At 36.7% G+C, this 23,747-nt stretch overlaps 1 protein-coding gene across 7 annotated transcripts in view; it reads right to left on the bottom strand.

The window, feature by feature from the left end:
• Dscam4 (Down syndrome cell adhesion molecule 4) overlaps positions 1-23,747 on the bottom strand; it is a 50,555-nt gene that overhangs the window by 14,193 nt on the left and 12,615 nt on the right. For all 7 annotated transcript variants that reach the window (XM_065311937.1, XM_065311941.1, XM_065311940.1 and 4 more), the window contains exon 2: positions 449-612. In XM_065311937.1, the coding sequence (XP_065168009.1) occupies positions 449-612 (164 nt within the window). The remainder of the gene's footprint in view (positions 1-448; positions 613-23,747) is intronic.

Here is a 23,747-nt window from a genome sequence, read left to right as displayed (position 1 = left end):
TATAATTAATTATAAAATTAATTCTCACACGATAAAAATTACAATTGTATTAATGGGTTGAAGGTTTTCAAAACATGTATTGGTTAAATTTTACTTTAACCCTCGGTATTTAAACATGTGTGGAGAGCTGAAAATGGTGGTGCATTTACATGCTAAACGTACATATTTTCTTCGTGTCACGTATTTAAATTAAGTGCACAACAAAACACACACTGCATGCGCAAGCGGCAAACGCTACAATCAATATGCGAAATATGTGCACTTTTTTCCACTCCAAAACTTTGAACGGCGAAATATGCCGACAATTTGCAACACAATTTGCACACAAATAATTACGGATAAAACTATTTTAAAAATGAATTTAAAAAAGAAAACTATCAACAACCATTTTATTAATTTTTGTTTTTGTAACAATGATTTTTATTACTTGAAAAACAACTTCATATACCTGTCTAACTGAAGAACCATCCGCTAGAATCCATTCGACCTCAGGTGTAGGACTCCCGTGAGCTGTGCAGTCGATTCTGCCACCTGAGCTGTTGCTAAACTCGACCCGATGCGGTGGCTCTTGGAGAAACAAAGGACCCTGAAGGTCCAAACCGCCACTCCATGCTGAAACAGAAATCAATCGATATCATACTTATAATCAAACCCCCACGATTTTCCGCATCATTTTCCTTCTTGGAACAAAAACGCGGTTTCCGTATAATTGCACCAATTAACGAAACAAAACGCGCCCGGTTGTTATGACGATTTATTTAACGATTAATTTAGTCATTAGTTTTAATTGAAATTCCGCTGGCTGCCATTGGTCGCAGTCTTCTCAGTATTTACCTCATTTGCAATTTTCAATCTTCCCGAACGCTGTGAAGTCGCTTTTCGTTATACAGCGTCGCAAAATGATAAGCGAAGAAAATGTAAATTGAAGAGATGCTTATTTCAAGTTCGCTCTAGTTTCCTTCATGGCGGAGGCGCCGAGACGCGTTGCAGCGAGCGCAAATATTTGGCATTGTACAACAGTGCAGCCAGTCACAACTATAAGCATTGTTGTGTCTTATTTATGCATACGAATGGTATATCATGCCCTATTCCCATGCGCAAACATACATTTTCGTTTTTCCTACTCTCCGAGGTTTTTGCTTGCCTTTTTTGTGTGTGGTTACTCGTCGGGGTATTTTATAGTCGCGGAATACCAACTTTAATATAACGTTTGCAGAAGAAGCGTGGAGTCAAATGACAAACACATCATGGTAACATAAAACGAACAAAACGGGCCAGTACATGCTGGTTGTGCATTTTGGCATTAAAGGCGTATCAAATTGTTCGGGAAATGTGAAACCTCCGACCTGATTTATGAAATACATCAACAGATATATGTATGTTACGCTTTACCGACGCATTCGCATTGCGCTTTTTAGCACAAAGTCAGGTCAAATCGTCGATTTTTTCAACCGTATTAGATCAGTCGTCTTTCTTTCGGTTTCCGCTTCATTAGTGCTCAATTGAATGCAGAGCAACATAAATAACCTTTCCCTAACGTAACGTTTCGCAGACGTTACGCTTCGATTTGGTCGATATTTCATCCCGTCGCAACAACTCCCTTTCCGTATTTCGTATCAGAACGCCTGCGATGTGTTTTTGCGCGCGCGGAAAACCGTCGAGAAAAGTGTGCCATTAGCGTGTCGCACGCATCGCAAGATCAAAACGTTAATTAAATTATAATTGAACTGAACGGGTCCGCTGTGTGCGTCTCAACCGCGCGGTATTCTGTCTTGGAAGCGACGCTTTCTCCCTCTTAATTGACTTTTACGACACGCAAAGGCAAAGCGAAAAATAATCAGTGGATGCACTTAAAACAGCGCTCGCTCGATCCGGTTGGTTCTTAGTCAACAGTAGGGAATTAATAAACGAAAGGCCAATGCGACAACGACGTTTCACCATTAGTTCAACATTTTCATTTGACATAGATTTGAAATATCAAAAAGCCAAATTTACTGCATTATGATAATATTACTGCTTTCAACTATGTGTACATATTTGTTTCAGATCAACTCCTACCACCAAAACAATTTCCTCCTCCCCGGCTGAACGAGAAAGCGTTAATAATATAAATAACAGCAAATGTTGCCGAAGCAAATTGTGAACATTGAATGCACGCGCTGCCTTCGCCTCTTTCACATACGTTTACAAGTAGTGCATATGCGATTAAGTTCTGGCAATTAAGTTAAAGCCCTATAACAATTACTTTATATAATTATACGCTGTTGCATTGGTACTTGGGGCAACGTATTATGGTATGGCCAAGCATCGCGTTGCGGTATACATGCAAAACACATCCTGCGCCATTGCGCAAATAACATTTTACTGGCATAGCTGTAGGTTTGCGACATGTCAGTTGCTTGTTACGATTATTGTGTTGTTGTATGCTGGATGCCTCTGGTGGTGGCGGTTATAAATGCACGCGTGCGCACTGCCAAATATATGCGTGTTGCATCTATTTACGGGCGGATTAAACAAGACAAATGGTTTTGGAAGAATTTATGTATTATGCAAACAACGTATGAAACAAGTTGTCATTCCGACTTGCCACGCAACCTGAACGTAGACAATCAAGTTGCCAAATTAAAAAGAATGTATAGAATGTTTGGTACTTGTCATGTATCTCAATTCTCAACTGAATATATGCTTAAAATTTGTTGCAAAGTTGTGCCTTGTTACAGTCTGAACAAGTGAACAAAACGGTGCATCCCACCAACTTCTCTAGATAAAGTTTAGCCAACTATATTCCTGCAGAGGAATTAGTTTAGTTGTTATTCTCTCACAACAACTTTTGGACAGCTATGAGATTTCACTCAAATTGAGTAACTGCGAGTACATTTATCAAATGCACTTGTTGGTGGCATATTATTATTTATTAAGTACTAGCTTTTTCCCGCGAGTTCGGGAATTATGATTGAATCTCAATGTCAACTTTTATCCTATTGAAAAAGGCTGTCTTTAGGGTTTTCCCGGAAATTATTCGAATTTTTCTAGCCGTAAAAACCATCCTTGGAGTTAAACAAACATTTTAAAAAAAGAATTGGTCAAATTGGTTTAGGCGTTGTTGAGTTATGCGCTTACCAACAGAGTTTGTGATTCGTTTTTATATTATAGATTTTTATATGGAGAAAAAACTCAATTGCCAGCATTTTTCTGGTTAATTTTTAAAGTCTCTGCTTCAATGGAAAAAAAATATTCCTGTTATAATTCATTTCACATTTGTTGTAAATTTTAATTAATTTCTAGGGCTTGTACTCCATTCCGGCGTGCCCATCGTTCTTGTACGTAAGTTGGAGGAAACAGGAGGAGAAACTGCTTTACGAATGCAGACCCGCAAAGGAAAAACCTCAGCTGGTGGAATCCATCCCTCTATAGAAATGGTGAGAATATGCTAAACTATGACATGCTGAATACGAAATGAAGTAGTAATATTTTTACGTAAATTTTTCGACCAACCGCATTGTACGGTTGATTGCTAATTTAAAATGAATTTGCTACAAACAAATCCTAACACTTTTGCATCGTTGAAGTGAATATATGAAAAATTGAAATTAATTTGGTTGTATTATACCTACATTTCTTTATTTTTTTAGGATAAAATAGTAAATAGCCCGCAAAAACCGACAAAAAACCTCTAGGTGTTCGCTACCTTCCAGCATAAAATAACAAAAGCACTATAAAATATTTTCTCAGTTTTTCCCATAGTTTTATATAAATTCATACTAGACATATCAGGCACCAGGTGCATAAAATGGATCTTATTTAAATTTATGCCTTAGGCCATCGTGTTTCACAGCACATTGCTCATTTTGAGTTTTATTTATTTTTTTACAAGCAAGTTAACAAGGGAACAGTACTAATAATATTTCTTGTTCTTATAAATGATTATGTTGATATATTACCCTCATTTATTTATCTTTGTGCAAAATGATCGCTCGTTTACACTCACTATATTACGTTTTTCCCACTTTTATACACCAGTCAGATTAACGAGTGGATTATTAACCTCCATTTAAGGCTTTTCTGTTCTCTTATGCGAGTTGAAATGATAAGCCCGAGTAGGTGTTTTATAAAACACGGCACAACCTCTATAAATTTGTTAATTTGGAAGTAGAACACATAAAATATTTAGAATTCGATTTTGAAATCAACAAGTCTTCATTTGCGAAACCTCACACTTTGATTTAATAGAATTTCTGATTGTGGAAGGCAGGAAACTAACCAAGCATTTAACTATGCCCTCGTTTTCGCCAGGTTTCTTGTAGTTTTGGACGGCGCAGTGTAGTGGGTTAGCGCTTGCTCGCCTTTAACGTCAGCGGGCCTCGACCTGACAAATCGAGCGATAAATCTAAAAACCTTCGGAATAAACCGAGCCCGCTTGCAGAGGAAATTGTACTTACACATCGATGTGCGTGCACTCAATGTGATCAAATTTTACAAATGCACAGAAAGAGCGCAATCGTGCAATAAGCTTATATATTTTATAACCACGTCAATATAAGTTAAAATTTCAGTAAATGTAATTTATTATTGTGTATTTTATTGAAACGACAAAAAAGAATTGTATAACTTATGGTGACATCTGGGCACACAGAAAAATAATATTGTAACCATCTTCAAAGAGTAAAAAACATCTATAATATGATAATGAATCGCGAAATCTGTTAGTAAGCGCATAACTCAACAGCGCCTAAACCAATTTGGCCAATTCTTTTTTTAAAATGTTCGGTCCAAGGATGGTTTTTATGAAGAGAAAAATTCAAATAATTGCCGGGAAAACTCTAAAAACAGGATAAAAGTTGGCATTGCAATTCAATCATAGTTATAGTTAAATAGTGGAATCCAAGATGGCGCGCTGAAGTGCATTATTAGCAACTCTTTATATAATTAATTTCTTTAAAATAAAATTGCGATTCTTATTGATAGAATTGACACATACTATGTCTAGAACAAGAGAGTAAAAACGAATTACATTTTTATTAAACACTATCGGGACAAAGTCGCGGGCAAAAGCTAGTAAAAAAATAAAAATGAATTTAAATCTCTGAATTTTGTGCTATCACACTGTGAATATTCGTGGATACTGTTTGATTCCACATACAAAGCAAGTTTTTATGTGTGATGCGCACATCGTACGCGCGTGTTTGCAAAGGTGAATTCATTTCTGAAATTAAAATTTTACTAGAATGGCACGGCGCGGGTGAAAATATAGGGGGCCCGAGGGATTGTATTATAATGGCGCATTGTGGCATATTTAGAAACGAGCGCACGATGAGCAGCATTTTTAGCCTGCTGAATAAATTGCTTAGTATTGTAACATGGGAATTGTTTCAATATGAATTCTTATCATTCGGACATTTACTGCTAAAGATAAATTAGATTTATGGAAATACCTCAAACATTTATTAGCATTCAATATGTTGACGAGAAATGGTCGTAACCAGTGGCGGATTACGGCCTAGGCGCACTAGGCGCGCGCCTAGGGCCCCGGCTGCCTGGGGGGCCCCGGCTGCCTGAGGGGCCCCTGGCACTTATATGTCCCATATAGACATAGTAATTCCACAAATACTTCATCAGTTGGTTTTGACCTCAGCCTTTATGAATAACGTATTGGTTTTCACTTGGCGCCCAAAACGGCATTTCACACGTGTCCGCAAAGCAACCGTCACGGATATATAGCTGACTTAAAACTTTTTATCTCCGATTTTATTTCTTTATGACAAACTGTTTAAAATAAAATTTGGATGTTTTCTGCCACGAATTTTTGTGACCTTTTCTTGAATATTGCATTAGAAAGTTGTAGCTATAATGCGAGTAGTATATTGCCAATTTTTTTAAATTTCGAACATCTGGGGAGGAGATGAGTTGAGGAATATTCCATTGAGGTTGTAAAATAGCGGGTAACTCTCTTTTTTGGAATATTAATTATTTCGTCTTTCTATCATTTTTTACATTTGCGGAACACGTTGTACCAACGTTTATCCTCCTACAATTTTTATCAAGATTTTTGGGGTGGTAGTTGGATTAAAAAAAAACAGAGTTTAAAAAAGTTCGATCAATTTGAGACGGCACTGTTAAAAATTTTCTGGAACAAACTCCTACAGAGAATCGAAATTACCAGCAAATACTTACAGGAACCAAAGACAAATATTCTTAATAGTGTTAGTTTATTAAAATCATTAAACGAATTTATAACAGTGGTCAGAAATAATTTCGAAACTGTTGAAGAGGAGGCTAAATCCCTAACAGCTCATCATTCTTATAAAGAGATGAGGCAAAGAAAACGCAAATATCCATATGATGAAACGAACAAAAATGATACAGCATTTTTGTCAAGAAATTTTTTTATTGTCAACATTTTTTATATTGTATGTGATGTATTAACATCAGAAATTACTCGAAGGGGCGATGTCTATATCAATGTTCATAACGATTTTAAAATTTTCTTTGATTTAAAATTAAGCCGTGTTGAGACTAATAATTGTGTAGAGCGATTATTGTCTAAGTATGAAAAAGATATTGAGCCAGAATATTTCACTGATGAGTTAACTCCTTTTCTAAAATACATACAAGAAGAAAATATTAGAGATCCACATAAAATGTATGCAACATTAAGTAATGGTCTAAAATCAACTTTTCCAAATATACACACAATACTGCAAATTTTTTTGACCTTGCCCGTTTCTAATGCAAGTGGAGAAAGGACATTTTCAGTTTTAAAACGAGTCAAAAACTATCTGCGCAATAGTCTTTCACAAGAGCACTTAAATGACTTCGCATTAATGTTTATAGAAAATGATATTTTAAAAAAACTAGAGTACGACAAAATTATTGAAATCTTTGCCCAAGAGAAGGCAAGAAAAGTAAATTTGTAATTTGTATTTAAATACGATTACCGTTTTTGAGCACACGTACGATGAACTCGAGAACCAAGATAGCATTGAAAACGATAATCCCATCGCGGATAGTATGGCAGAAAATTTTACCTGTGATATTTCGATCGGTTCTGAAAACAATTAACGCACAACACCTGGTCCATCGCGAAGAGCGAATCGGAAGATAATCCATTAAATTTTGGAATAGTGCGTGTACTCTACCTCATGGTGGTGAGGAAATGAGTTTTTGGCACAAACGAATGTTGAAGTAGACTTTGCGGCGCCCGTACGCTAAAACTATTAATTTTACTGGGCTAATAACCGTTTTTGAAAATTTTCGGATTTAGGGGCCCCAAACTTGATTTGCGCCTAGGGCCCCACTGAAGCATAATCCGCCACTGGTCGTAACAATAGTACTGTCTGAATGCGTATAGCACATATTTAAACGATAAGTAGTAATAAATTATTGATTTCAATAATCTGCGCTTCGGATGAGCGCACTTGGATTGAATTTGTGTGGCACACATTGCCGCCTCCGTGGACGTTACCGGTCACTGGGTAATATGCAAAACTAAACATGAATGGAATTTGGTTCCACAAAGCACAAACCCAATTGCATCTGTAAGCGGATTTTGGTTCGAAAGCGATTAAGTTTGAAAGTGCTGGACCATCACGACGTATATCTCCGTGCAAAGCCGCTTGCATTACGTTCATTTAGGAAACGTTAATTTAGTAATTTCTGCAACAAACTGCAAGAGTAGGTACGTGTATTAGCGAGATTATAAATGCTTCTATAAAATAAAAATGAATCGCAAAATCTGTTGGTAAGCGCAAAACTCAACAACGTCTAGAACAATTTGGCCAATTCTTTTTTTAAATGTTCGTTAAAATCCAAGGAAGGTTTTTACGGCGAGAAAAATTCGAATAATTGCCGAGAAAACCCTAAAGACAGCCCTTTCCTTTGGATAAAAGTTGGCATTGAGATTCAATCATAGTTATAGTTAAATAGTTGAATCCGAGATGGCGCGTTTGAAATAAAAATTAAGCATTTTTTTACTTTTACTAAATTACATCAACAAGAGTCTTAACCATATTTGCTCTCGAAGTTTATTAAGTAATTATAGTAAGTGCACAAAAAATCGAGTAAATACTTTATTTCACGCAACATCAACTGAAGCTTAAGACCCCTTCAAGTTTGAGAAATTTCCTGTCTATTAACCTAACAATGTTTAGAATAGGTCCTGTGGTTAAGGCTGCTATTAACAGCCGCCGGAATTACGTCCTGCCATTGACTCCTTTCGTATATTTCCGGAGTGTAATACAGAAACGTACAAAGGACCAAGGACCTAGAACACCTAGGTGGCTTCGAACAAGTCTTTAAGACGCATAACAAAGCCTGACTGTTTAAGTAGATATGAAATTGCGTCTCAACAAGGACAGCAACTTGCAGACCTGCAACGTGTATCTCTTCAATCTTTATACAAGTTTTGTATCCAGCTCCGTGCGGATCGTTAGAACTTAATACTCACTAGAAACTAGCGTTTTACATCAATGTCGTATATGACGTGAGCATTTATCAAGTAAACTCTCGTAATGGTGGAAATAAAACCAGAAAAGTTCGAATACGTGCTCTCCAGTCAACTAATAGTTATTGCTTTATTGAAATTCGTAAATAATTCTATTTTATATATTAAACTTGTTTTAGTCCGCGATTTGTCCCAATAAAAAAAATGTAATTCATTTTTACTCTCTTGTTCTAGACATAGTATGTGTCAATTCTGTCAATAAGATTCGCAATTTTATTTTAAAGAAATTAATTATATAAAGAATTGTTAATAATGCACTTCAGCGCGCCATCTCGGATTCAACTATTTAACTATAACTATGATTGAATCTCAATGTTAACTTTTATCCTATAGAAAAGTGCTGTCTTTAGGGTTTTCCCAAAAATTATTCGAATTTTTCTTGCGGTAAAAACCATCCTTGGACTTTAACGAACATTTTAAAAAAATAATTTGGCAAAATTGGTTTAGGCGTTGTTGAGTTATGCGCTTACCAACAGAATTTGTGATTTATTTTTATATTATAAATATTAAATATTCACACTAAAAGAATTTTATATGTTTCGCACATTACCAAAATAATATAAATTCATTTTTTTCCTTTTAAAAGGTGCTTCGTTCACTTCCTTCAATAAACTGATGTCTATAAACTATAAACTCATTTGATAGGTGTAGTCAGCACGTAGTTTTATATTACTTTCGATGCAAGAATAAAAGCCAAAACGTAGTTCCAAGTAAATTACGGTGTAGTATTTAATCCTTAATTATAATGGAAGTAGTTATTACGACTGTATTAGATAAGATTCATTTTAATTGGCACTCAATTTTATATGATGACATTATACAATTCGTGGAATTGTTTGGTTCAGTTGTGATTGTAGTGCGGCTTGGCGTGACGAAGCGCTATGCGAAAGATACAAAAGTACTTTGTTTGTGCAAAATTATAATTAGTGCACATTCGTGGACAGCCACTACAGAACGCACAATACTCAGAGTGCTGGATATGTACAGTACAAGTACAAATCTATCGTACTAATTGGACATTCATTATATTTATAAACTCAAATGTTCATATTTAGTGTTGGGGGTTCCACAATTAAAAGCACTATAGATATGGGTATCATGTGGTTATATTTTTGTTGTTTGCATTAATTTAAACTTTATTTTATTGCAATTTTTTGTTTCATCATCGTTATAAATAATGATGAACTCCTGAACATTACGTCATCACACTAATTGCCATTGTATTGTATAACAAGCAATTGTTTTCGTTCGCTTTTAATTAATAGAAGATCCTGATTTATTCGTTATCGCGTTTTGTGCGAGAAGAAGTTGTAAAAAAAAATTAATAACAGAAATGTTCAGACTTCAGACCGAGGATTATTGAACGGAAGTTATGCGGAAATCGAACCGACGGATCAGGCTAGATTCCCTAGATTCTGGACTGCCTTCAGCACAAATAGCTTCCTTCGTCGTCCACACACATCAAAGGCTCGACTTTCCGCCGCCACGCGCACCCACGGTCACCCTTGGGCTGGCCGATTCGACGCACACGAAGATCTCAAATGCCTTGGGTTTCACATTGTGAGATACCGATGAAAAGTGGAAGACCATGCTGGGATTGCGTAAAAAATACAGAAAAAGTCGAATTGCCAAACCTAATACCGGATGAAACCCACCGATAAAACAGGATATTTGCGCCTGAAATTCGCCACGCGATGAGTGTGACTTGTTCGGGGCGTGCCCAAATAATTCTAAGCTCAAAAAGCGCATTTTTGGCAGTTGTAGCAAGCGGTGTTAAATTGAACACAGCCCATGACTTTATAAATAGCAATACAGACAACTTGAACATAATATACAACAATGCAGTCGTCAATTAAATTTTGAGTTTGCAATGACTCCGTAATTGCCGTTGTCGCTTCACATCAGTGACATTCAAGCCTTGACAATATACTATTGTTTGAAACCTGCAACCAGACGCTGTATTATTTTCCTCTGCTTCGAAATACAGGATAATGAAAAATAACAAGAGCATCGCACAGCTTGCAGCTGAGACATCTGCACTTTATTATCCTTCATCTCAAAGAGACATAAAAAGGTGGCTGAAAAAACAAAAACGCCATCTTTAAGGAGACAATAGAAAAGCAGCGCAATTTTAAATTAAACCCAAGACATGTGGCAGTTCAATTATAACTAGATTTGCTAGTTGAGATATTAAATTTGTTAAATTAATATTTTAAGACCAACCACCAACCACACGTTAATTAATGTTGTTACTTTGGTGGCAAGAATAAAAATGCTAACTTTCTTGTGCTGCCAGGTTTGTATCTGACGACGGCACGGCTAGTGTTAGAACGCCAAAACTTTTAATGGATAGTTGAAAATTTTAATAAGTTCTTAAAGCTCGTCGCCTCCGATATACGTGCGCAAACGCTATCGCACACCAGAAGTGCCCCGAAGGATATACTCGCTCTTTCGGTATGCATAGCGCATTCTTTCTGAAAGTTGCAGCAGCGCAAACGCAAAGCTCGGTAAACAATGAGCGATGCGACGGAAAACTGCAAAGATAATTAATCTGCAGCAACATAATCTCCGCCGGCGGAGTCTTTAGTCCTGAGCAACAAAGCAACGCGTGGAGGGATGTGAAAAAATCAAGCAATAAATTCCGTTTTAAAAGTTTATCTTTTGCTTCGGGAAACCGATAACGCCAAGCGAGTGCGCGTGAGACCTCCGCGCTGCGTACGTAACTCGGTGGAAACGCGGCGCGCATTGTTCGGGAAAACTCCGCGGAAAACGTGCCCGCAACGCATTCAACCCACTCCCGGCTCAGGACTCGACGAGTTCGAGATATAATTCCGTGCGCAACTTTTACAATTCGACCTCGGCCGACGTGCCTTCAGTTATTACTCCGGTTGCTCAGTAAAACAAGCGAAATTTTCGAACAATTAAAGAGAATTTAACTAGCTAAGTTTTATTTAACTGTATATCTACACGTTCGTCAAAAGTGTTGCACACATTATAATAACTGACTAAACAGGGTACAGAAAAAATTGTTTATTTAACAGTTAGCGTTAATTTACCTGCAAAAAGAAAACAATTATTTAGATTCGCGTTTAATGGTTTAGGGCAAAGAACAGTTAACAGGGAGCGTGTTGAAATTTATTACAGGCAACGTAGATATATTCTTGGTAACAAGAAGAAAAACGTTAACGATGCTCGTTATATTGCTGAAACAAATGTCGCCAACAATAAACTAGCACACAATGTATTCGCAGCATACTAAAGCATTGGTAGTAAAACGCTAGTATTTTTTCTTCGTACACTACGTGTTTTTTAATATCACGTTTTTAATTTAATGCCCATAATTAGTTACAACATAAAGTACAAATATGTGCCTGTTCAAATTAAATATCTACGCCCCCGGTTCTCTAAAACATAACAAGCTATTGTCGGCACGTCTACTAAACATGTTTGACGTGATAATTATGAACTTTCTACAAGTGCGGTGTATTTAGTGGCAACAACAACAGTTGTAAACTTTCAACAGGCAGCAAAGTTTTTCACACTTTGACGAAATAAATTAATTACGCTGCTCGTATAGTCGATAAGCATTATTTTCTAGCAGGTTTAGAAAACTTGTACTATTTTGTAACAAAAGGAGCTTTAATACTTCCAACTTAAACAAGAGACTGCGACATGTTGCGTCGTAGCAAACGCCTGGAGAATCCTTTGTACACAACTTGAGTAAATAAAGGAATGTGTGAGAAAGTGACAATCTCTCGGATGATATCGACTGTCGTCTTAAAGGAACTTGCTGCTAAAAGATTCTGAACACTTTCCGAGAGGAATACTAGTCAAAAGACTTTGTATATGTTGGATATTCGATACAAAGCTTGTATCGCATTACCTGTTTAGTAACAAGTAACACGAGTCTTTTATACACCTCAATGTGAATGACAGTAAACAAAACAATATACATTGTGTAACAATTTTTGTACTTTTTCTAATTAGCAACGCGACAACGCTGAAACTTGCAAATTTTATTTGCGCATATTTCACTGGAAGACGTAAATCTTCCGTTAATGGTTTTAATTTTTGCATTTTCATGGGCGCACGCCTGCAAAGTCCGCATCATGTCTGTTTATCGCCGGCGTTGTGAACACGTTCTGCAAATTCAAGATAGAAAAAGTTTGCGAATAAAATGTTTTCGCCGGCGTGTTACAAAGCAAATTCTGCTCACACGTACGCAATCGTCGAATGTAATCCAAAACGGTTATAACGTCGCCGTCGCGCTGTTGACAATGATAAAGACAAGGAATATGAGAAAATAAATAAGCGTTGGGTCACAATCGTAAGCGTATCGAAAGATGATACGTTTTTCCATTACGTTCTGCTGCGCATGGATCCTATTTTCGGCCGAAATGGAAAAAAAATCGAAAACGTTGAGTAGAAAAGGGATATATGAAAAAGATTACTTCGCATGCGAATCCCGGACGCGCCAAAACAGGAAAGTGAACGAAAACAAACTTTTGAATATGGGTTAGGCTTGAAATAATAGTTGTAGAGTGGCTATCATTTTGAAACTTCCAAAACAGCGATACAACTTTTACTGCAAAGTTATTGAACGTCTCATATGAGATTAAATTCGAGATAGGGTGTAATAATTTTAAACTTAACTGAAACTAATTTTATACCCTGCTGGAACAAAGAAAAGACAACAGTAGTCTATAGGTGTTAGCATAATATTGCAAAAAGTATTTTTCTGCGTAGCTATGCTAGGAATGGAAAATCTACGGAAAGTGCACGTTCAGAATGGTTACTGCTGGGTATTAGCACCGCAGTAACACCACAAACCCAGTCGTAGAAGAACTGGAAATGAGGAAACCTTTGCAATCCCTATTTTGTAAAGCCCCTCTCTCACTTTGTTTGTATAAGTTTACATGGTGGAAGAGGTATTGTCAACAATTCCGCACATCGACTAGATGCCACAACCATCCGACGCTTTTTCCACTATTTGGTTTCGTGATTTGAACCCACTCGATGTCAACATCGGCAAGGCAAGATATAGCATAAGAAATCGGTAGAAATTGTTTGCGTTTGTACTCGTATTTGTAGTTTACCTACACATTTAGATTCTTCAAAATAAACTCTAGAAATAAAAATAAAAAGTGAAGGCGTTTTTTTTTTATTTGAATAATTAATGCTTAAATTAGTGTCTAATGGGAAAGCATCCGTATTATCCTGGAAACTACTTTTAACAAACACGGGTGTCATAAATCTACTTCATCGACCATTCCCGATAACTACACTAGCCGAACAGAAAAGGGTGCAAAGCTGGATGAGCACTAAGGATCAAAGGTCGACTCAAGTGCTTCACACACAAGTCCAAATGTGATATACAGTACAAAACTTTGCTACAACATATTTCAAATTAAATTGATACTCGCTTCAAATTGGTTCTCGTTGAAAGTTTTGATTTATTAAGCTAAATATAACTGAATTTTGTTTCACTGAAGTTACACGTATGCGAAATGAAATATTTTGGTTAATTTTTTGATATATAAAATAAAATTGACATGTTGGACATTTGTTCGCAACTCTTTTCGACAAGGCCTGGCAACTGACGTTGAAGCAGCACGGTACGTGTTTCATGTTGTACGGTTTACGATGAATGTTGGCATGTGTTTTGTACCAAGCTAGGGACTGCGGGGTTTTGTTTCTGCGACTGGGATTGTCATTGCGAAGCGAGGTGATATGGATTTACTTCGTTCGCTCGCACAACCGGAAAATGTGAAATTGAACGTCATATTCGGATTAAACTGTTTCACTTGCAAAAGCCAACAAAGTACAAAATATCCTCGTACGCAAAACCAAAGAGATTAAACATAGAACTTTGACGAAAATTGAATGACTACTGTATTTTTATGCAATTCTCTTTGTTGAGTATTATATAATACAAACAGATCGCAGTTGATAATGAAAATAAGATTTACGATGCCATAAATGCAATGAAAGAACACAAATTTAATGTAGGCAAGGAAGAGTACAAGAGCGCACTTCGAATGTTTAATGTCCGCCGATTTATGTGCACAATGGCGGCGTATCGCGAAGCAAATTTATAGCAATTTTTGGCTGACATCCAATGATTTTCATCCGAATATCAAATGATGGTGAAATTTTCAACTTTTTTGTCGGACGCTGAGAAATGGGTTCTTTGAACTTGATCAAAATGCATTTTAATAAAAGTCCAATGAAATGAAATCTGCGTCATGAGATTTCATTTCGCTTATTTGGCTTCCTTTTTTCCTTCCCAATTCTTCGCTTCCAGCTCGAAGGATAAGAATTCAATGAATAAGGTGATTTTCATTTCCGAATGCGAGGTGCGTATCAAATCATTAGAACTTTAGCATATGAAAGAGCAAGCCGGGGCCATTTGAATGGCTTTATCGACGTGTGCAATCTATGCTAAACTTGGGAATTGGAATTCAATCCGTTAATAGGTCTAAACACATTAACACATAAAGTTTTGAAACAAAAAATTAATGTTGTGCTGAGGTGTGGAGTATCTAATGTGCTCGAGGAAATGAGCTTCCTGAATGAAATTGAAAAGAACTACTTGTAATAGTTAATTAAAATTCAGAGTGATCTGCCATTCTCGTGGGGATTTTCATAATGTTGTTTTTTTAGCCGATTCAGCAGGGCACTTTTGCAACGCTGGGCGGAGGAAGATTTTTCCGGCTTTTGTCACGAGCATTTTGGCGCGTTATTAGAGCGACGACGCTCGACGGCGTGGTGGTTTCATTTACACACGGACGCCCCCGCATTGTATCAGAACCGCGCGCGGACCGCATATATTGCTTGCACTTTGAAAAGCAACGAGGCACCGCCCCGCAGCCCCGCTGACTGAGCCTTTTCTTCGTCGTAAACGGATTTAAGACTTTAAACTCTTTTTAGTCGCAAATGTGCGATCACGCCACGAAAGCCGGATTTAATTATACATTTATATTTTTCCCAGCCACTCGCCGCCGTTTTGCATCAACTCCAGATTTTAAACCGCCATATTAGACTTGGGGAGAGATATTTATTAGAAAACTTGGCGCAACTCTCCGCGCAACGACGTCGTTTAGTTTTGCGCTCAGTGAGTGACAAATTTCAAAAAGGTGAGAGTTCTAAGCTTGTTTGCTAACAACATAGGCGGTCGAAAGCGAGAAGAAATTGTTGGAAGTTTAACTGGAAAGCAAATCTTGCATGTGAAAAAAAGAAAAAGAAATTGTTAATTTAATAGCGAATTATGAGTAAAATGAAAAAAACTAGACACCTTAACATTTCGACTAATTCTAAACTTTATTTATTTAACAATGAAACTAGATAACTAGTTACTTAGTTTGGGGTTTTCACAAGAAGTATGATCCTGGGAACTCGACAAGTGGCTTGCAAAACTTTGAAACTTATTTTCCGGTTAATATGTAACTGCAAACAACGCGTACAAATAGAGATCCATCGAAATGTTGACACTAGCTATATATATCTGAAGTGTTGGTAAAAACAATTTCATCCTTCTCGTGCATTGCATCTCATGAATAATGCATGCGACATTATAATCTCGCATCGGCCAAAATGCCAAACTAAGGCAATTTATCAAACTCGTACAAAAATAGCTATATTTTTACTCTTAACTCGGAATAATGTAATAAATTTCATTGTCATGCAGAAATTTGAAAACTGTGAGATATACGGTAGAGATAGTAGTGACGAGATGAGTTCATAGATGTCACATCCTTGTTTGAATGCATCCACTATTATTGTACGGTGTGCGGTTGCGCAGTTAACAGCATCGCGTTGTAATTAGAGGAGGTGCATTGCATTTTTAAAGAAATCGATGACGGTAACGAGCCGTTGCGCGGTGCTCTACAGGTCATGCTCGTCGCTCGGCCGCTCGGAAAGTCGTCGCCCAGCAAAACCCAAATGTCACCTCATTCACCCCCGCCATCTTTTTTTTGCTTGTCGCTTGCCACCACCGCAATTTTCCTTCGCATCGTTTCTACTTCCACTTCAATGCCCTGGTAGACTCCCCGCGACGCTTTTTTTTAACCTGCAAACATTCTCAACGCAAATGTTTCAATGCATATTTGAAACATTTCATCAATCTTTGGTTTTGAACGTATGGCAAGCGAAGATAAGCATGAGCGGATATTGGATTGAACCTCGAAGCGAAGGCATTTCGATAAAAGCGCAACTAATTGAAGGCAATTTCCTAAGAACGCAAGCAAAAAGTCTGCGCAAAGAAATCACTCTTTAAAAGCTCAGGAGTAAATTGTATTGTAATAGCCTTAGATACTCATCAGCCATTTCTCATGCGGAACACACAGGCAACGCTAATTATTTTAAGGAAGATTTAAGAAAATTGCTTTCTTGGCTGATTACAAATAAGCACGTAACCTGCAAGCAAAATGTAACAATGAAGAACGTGCACGGCGACTACTTTGCCCTATCTCCACAGTCTCTTTGCGCTACTTTGTATTAATAACAGTTTTACGCGAGTTTCTAATCATTCATTATCCTTGGCGCATCCTTATCCAGAAAATCTAATTTAGCCAGACATGTTATCCTCGCGTGTTACTACTAAGCGAAAGAGCTGGCGAAAGTAGCGGCCTAGTCAAAATTGATTAAATAACTTTATTAATGCAAATTTCCAGTATTTGGTGGTTTAATTAAATTCCTTTGAACGATTAGTTAGCGAAAGGTATTAATTTGATTACCCGTATTGGTATACTGTGGATACAATGCAGAAATTGAGTTATTAATAAGCAAAACAACATTCAACACTATTTGAGTAAAACACTCATGTTACAAGAAAACAAATTAACAAATCTTCTATATATAAATAAATAATATATACATTTATAATATAAAAATAATTCGCAAAATCTGTTAGTACCTAAGCGCATAACTCAACAACGCCTAAACCAATTTAGCCAATTCTTTATTCAAAGTGTTCGTTAAAGTCCAAGAATGGTTTTTACGGCGAAAAAAATTCAAATAATTGCCGGGAAAACTCTAAAGACAGCCTTTTTCTATAGGATAAAAGTTGGCATTGAGATTCAATCATAGTTATAGTTAAATAGTTGAATCCGAGATGGCGCGCTGAAGTGCATTATTAGCAATTCCTTATATAATTGATTTCTTTAAAATAAAATAGCGAATCTTATTGATAGAATTGACACATACTATGTCTAGAACAAGAGAGTAAAAACGAATTACATTTTTATTAAACACTGCCGAAGTCCCGGGCAAAAGCTAGTTGACAATAAAAATTATAGTTTTAAATTAGTTGCATAAATAGATTAGATTTAGATTGAACTAAGCTAAAAAGCTTCTAGAAATAAAAATAAACATCAAGAGATTAATTATAAGTTAAAGCAGAAAAATAAAATATAATTGTCAAACTTCAAGCCAAGATTGAAAAAAGTCGATAAGGAATTGAAACGCAGCGATAATTAAAAATTTAATTAAAATTCCATCGACTTTTTAATCTTTCCTTTATAAAAATGCTATTTAAAATTGACTGAACTTTAATTTAATTATTATCTTATAACTGGAAATATAAGTAAGCCGTACCTATTATCCCTCTAAAATAAAAATAATTCCAAAAGCCAAATAATTTAATTATTTTTAATGTTCAATATTCCCATATGTCATTTTGGTTATCAAGATAAGTAACCCACATACATATATTGATATTAATGGGTAGACATAAAATATTTTGAGCCACAAAATGAGCTAGTGAGTTTGAAGTGTTCATAAAATGAGTGTTGTAAAAATGCGCACGCGCAGGTTCTTTTTTGCGACAGATCCACCATTGTGGGTGCGTCCCATGGGCAAACAATTAATTAACTCTTTTAATTAGCTTGGCCGGAACGTAATTCCGCTTTGAACTCGGTTTGGTTTGAACGTTTTTGTTTGCACCACGGGCCGCATTGTCATGCATTGTCAACGAAGCCCTGTTTAAAAATAATATTATAATTTAGAACAAAATTCATTCGAAAACAAACCCGTTAATTAAATCAACGTATTGTTGAGAGCTGTAGGTAAATTAATTATTGTTAATAATTATATTATGATATTTGAGATATTTTCGGTTATCTAATGCGGATGTGAAATTTGATAAACCCTTTAGGTACTATGCACAAACTCATCTATGCAAATAGGCTTACGATCCATTGTAGTCGAACGCAGCTCGTGCGAACCCAGCGCATTAATAACTGACCATTGATCCGCATCGAGTATGTGCAAAGACCACCCCCCAGGCCCGAGGGATGTGGTTCAACAACATCGCAAGAACTTTACTAGCGACGTGTCCTCTCTAGTGCTGCCCTCTGCAGCAACGCACGCCTGCTGTGCAAGATTGAGGCTATTTAATTAGCTTTGGCTTATACTGATAATGACGTAAACTTTATTAAAGTTTGCGAAAATTTTGCCGTCCAACTACTTCACAACTATGACTAGACTCTTCCGGGAAACACTCGAATTTGCTGCCATTGCCACAGCGGAAGTTGGACTAACCTAACCTGAAAGTTGTTTCGTGGTGAGCGCGAGCGCGGTAGTGAAATGGTGGATGTTGAATGAGGGCGGGTTTTTGCACTGCCGAATTACACGCCTCATAAATGTTTTCGCTGGCTATTATTGCCACTTGGAGAGTGAGTTATATGATGTGCGGTAATTTGATAAACGAGAAACTAAACATTTTAAAATCTCACACAATGGGCCAACCTAAATTGAAATTACAATACAAACTGCGCGATTATCATTCGTTTAATGTTTACTGGTGGCTTAGTGGTAAATTCAGCCATAAGTATGCAACACACCGCTCAATTCGTGCAATGTTGGTTGTGTGGTTTTTTTCTGGAGCCAGTTTGCTCCCAGTTACACGTCTCGCGTGTTATCCAGCGAGTACATGGTAGAGATACAAATTTAATCTTAACAGCGATCTCGACACATTTACGCAAAGTTATACACGAACAGCATGCGGAATATCTGCAAACGCGCGACTTCCTTCCACATGCCGCCGGAACACTGGGCGTAGTGAAAGAGCATCAGGATTCAGTGTTCAGTTCAACCCTTAGTATGTTCGGAATCGTTTTCGATGTTCTCGAGTTTGTTGGAATCAGTGTTTGTTGGAAAACCCTTTAGTGCACTAATATAATTCTACTTGGTGGATATTTTATGCTTAGTTCAAAGTTTAGAATTTAGATTATTACATTCAAAACTTGATTTATTGCCATAATAGGTAAATGTGTATATTCTGTATGAGTAAAATCAGTTCTGGGTTCAAATTTCCTCACACAGCACTCAAAACTGAACTACTATATCGTTCATAGACGTAATTATTTTTCATCGTGATTAACGTTGCTTAGCAAAGCATCTATGATATATCTAGCGACACATTATTTTTCCTTGTAATCCACCGCACGAATAGCTTGCTTATCGCTGGTCACCCGCCACCGAGCGATGAGGGACTGCGCCTGTGGGTTATCTCCGAGGCTAATCCCTTCGAGTAATAAATACAGTCCCATGCGAACGCCGTCCGCCGAACGAAACATCGCGACGGCGGCTGTTCGTAATTGTTATGTAAGTGGAATGTGGAAGTGCTGCGTTGGCGCGCCAGTTTTCCGGCGGCCGCCAGAGGGGATCAAATTTGCGGCCGCAAACTAATACGAATGAATAAGGCGTGCAGACCGCAGGAACAAACAATCTCTCCTTCCATCGCTTGGGAGCGAATGCACGACATGTAACGTGAGTGTGCGTACATCCTCTGAGAAGTAAAGACACACGGAAATTTAATTCAATGAGAAAGCCGTATGAAACAAACATCAAACCAGAACACAATGCACTCCGGGATTCACAAAACTACTTAGGGCACAGAAAATTTTAATGTGATTTAGCAAGATGTGGTTAAACTTAGTTATTATAATGCATTATTTGAATTTTTAGCTTTGTAGTAGATGTACAGTAGTAGAAAATTTCTGACAAAACGAATATTGATTTGTCATTTTTCTGTTCTTAGTGATACTAATAATATAATATAAGCTATAGGTTTATATTTTCTTATTTGTTCCTTGATATTCTTCTATGTTTGCATCTTTGTTTTTATAACTTATAAAATAAGATATGAAACATCAAATATTGGTAGGTACTTGTATTTTCATCATTTCAAAACATTCGGCTACTTTTCTGCCTGTTTGATAAAAAAAATTGCCGCCTTTATTTGGTCAATTTTAATTTTACTTATCTATAATATAAAAATGAATTGCAAACTCTGTTGGTAAGCGCATAACTCAACAACGTCTTGACCAATTTGGCTAATTCTTTTTTTTAAATGTTTGTTAAAATCCAAGGATGGTTTTTACGGCAAGAAAAATCTGAACAATTGCCGGGAAAACTCTAAAGACAGCGCTTTTCTATAGGATAAAAGTTGGCATTGAGATTCAATCATAGTTATAGTTGAATAGTTGAACCCGAGATGGCGCGTTGAAGTGAACAATTAGCAAATCTTTATATAATTAATTTCTATAAAATATAATTGCGAATCTTATTGATAGAATTGACACATACTCTGTCAAGAACAAGAGAGTAAAAACGAATTACATTTTAATTAAACATTACCAGGACAAAGTCGCGGACAAAAGCTAGTTAATGACAATAGCATTCTTATACTTGTAAAAAGAATTAAATGAAACTTCAAGAATTAAGTGCTAACATGGTAATAGCATGTTTTATATGCATAACGTGGTCACACTAATAGATGGATATTACGTATAAATTGGCCCTAGGTGCAATATTCATATTTCTCGCGCTCGCGCGAAAAGCGTCTAGAACTTTTAGGGCTTTTAGTGGGATAATCACTTAATCCGGGCCGCGTTTTAACCGGTATCTAAAACGTTGCGCCATTATCTAAAAGCCCAACATTAAATGCACACAGCGCCTCTTTGCTTGCTCGACGCCACTCGTTTACTTCAAATAGTCGAAATTAACAGACGATTTACATTTGAAAGAGCCGCGGATATAGGGCAAGTGCCTATTTGAAACAAATTTTCCGACCATTTTAATATCAATGACTATGCATATCTGTTAAGTATGAACACATAAGTTATACATGCATTGTCTTATCGCGTTACACCCAACTCTTAATCTATATTGAAAATAAGCCGTTCGATGTTTTCATAAATATATACGGTTCTAATTTGTTTGCAAATTGCTCGCAAAGCAATTTGTGGGAAAGTCCATCAGTCGCAAATTATGAACGGTGTTTTCACTTCCACAAGCAAAAAAACACGGTTGTTGATGTAATGTTAACCAAACGTAAATTTCTAACGAGACGCACACCCCTTTTTATGCAAACAACTACGCTTGAATATATTAGCAATTCACCTAGGGACGCGCATCATTTTGCATGTTCATTCACACGATGTGAAATTATTGACATTTTACTCCTACAATTCTCTTCATATTGGAAAAACATTTTTTTTTATTACAAAAATTGCGCAAATGATGATCGCAAATCAATAATTAAGATGGTAACATCCAGGAAAAATGACATATTAATTTATTTTCGTTAGCCTTCCATCCGCCCCCATAGCACAATATCTTCGCTCAAGTTCAACGTGCTCCCTCGGTGATACTCCAACACGGATGTCGGAACTCATCGATAAAAAAATACATTTTCACACAAACAACATCCTCGCTCAGCGGCAAACTGCGAGAGCGTAACAAAACATCGTAAGATGATTAAACCGATGCTTCGTTTATATCCCTAAATCGGAAAGTCTGGTGTTCCCGCGAGACATTTTCCAGAAACCGACGCAAATGCAACTTGAAGTTTTTCCCTTTTTCTTCTCACAGAGTAGAAAATGCAGACTCATTTGATGGTCATAAAATGTCTTCAGGAATTTAATAAATTTAATTTGCTTGCAAAAAATGTTTGCATTTTTCTTTAATTAACGTGCTTGCGCCATACTTGTTTACTTATAATTAATAATTAAAGTACTAGTATTATCATAAATTCCCGGCATAATTTATTGTAGGGTAAAAAAGCAGCGAAAACAGCGTAAAACTTAATTAATTATCATTAAACAAAGTGAGGTTACGTTCTCGACACGAGGAATGCCACTCTCAATATTTTAGGTTCTGACGCATGATGCTGTGGAAGTTAGCGAAACGAAAAAATGCGCGTTGCTGCTAGAATAATAAATACCATGGCAAGAAAACATCTTCATCTTATTATTCATGATCGTTTTTTTTCCTTTTTTTTTTGGAGTGCGGTGCCAGTTTTGTATGTGTTTCGTGGTGAGCAAACGTTTTGCTGCGTGTTATTGCGGTTATCTCAAATACTATAACTTTAGCAAACATTTATGACGAATGCAGAAAGTTTTATAGTGAAAACGTCGTGCAATATGCAGTTGCCAACAAAATGATTACCCAGTAAATAAAATTGACATACTCGTAAGCATGTCACCCTGTTGAAGACTCAGCTTTTTTTGCTAATAACTTAACTCTAAATGAAGTTTTATCAGCCCTTGATTAACTTTGTTTCGGGAAAGATTTATGGATAAAGTTTCGTAATTGTTTTTTCTTTGTTGCTGTCTCTATTTTGTGCCAGAAATTGATCTAGGTATCCAGAACATAACAAGGTATGTTGAAGTGAATTGGAAGAGAAATGCAGTTTCATTTTCAATTACAAATGCAATTAGTTACGCGGCATACGGAAACACAATTAATTTCCAGTTGTTTACACTTGGTGAAATTTTGTCGTTGATTAATGTAACTTAAAGACCGTTAACAAATTAATTTTCAACAAACTTTGTTTTTGAAAATAAAATAAGTCAAAGCAGAATTTGTAATACTGCGAAACAAACAAAAAAATGATACTTCCACAAAAGGGTGACAGTTAATACCCTTTGGAGACAAAGCACTTCAAGCGCTAAGTGACACACATCGACCGACGATCGCAATAAAATGTTCACTCGACTGGAAAGTTTCAAATATCTGCTGAAAAATCAATATCTTTAATATAAGTCAAACGTGGCGGAAGCGCTGTTTGTCTATCATGACGTTTTCGTTTATTTCGGAATAAAAATGAATTGTCCATGTACCGTACGTGATCGTGTTATAGATGGCAAACGCAAAGGGAACTATTATTCATAGATCTAAGGTAAAATTGCTCGCAGAGTGCAAACAAGTCTGACCAGTCGTAAACTGCTGAAAGGCCAACAAA

The sequence above is a fragment of the Atheta coriaria genome, unplaced genomic scaffold (genome assembly GCF_025399875.1).
Source record: "Atheta coriaria isolate IRGN ID8LTWV9N9 unplaced genomic scaffold, Caltech_Dcor_3.1 hic_scaffold_9_pilon, whole genome shotgun sequence".
Classification (NCBI taxonomy): Eukaryota; Metazoa; Arthropoda; class Insecta; order Coleoptera; family Staphylinidae; genus Dalotia; species Dalotia coriaria.
The sequence above is the reverse complement of the archived record's forward strand: the minus strand, read 5'-3'. Positions and strand labels throughout refer to the sequence as shown.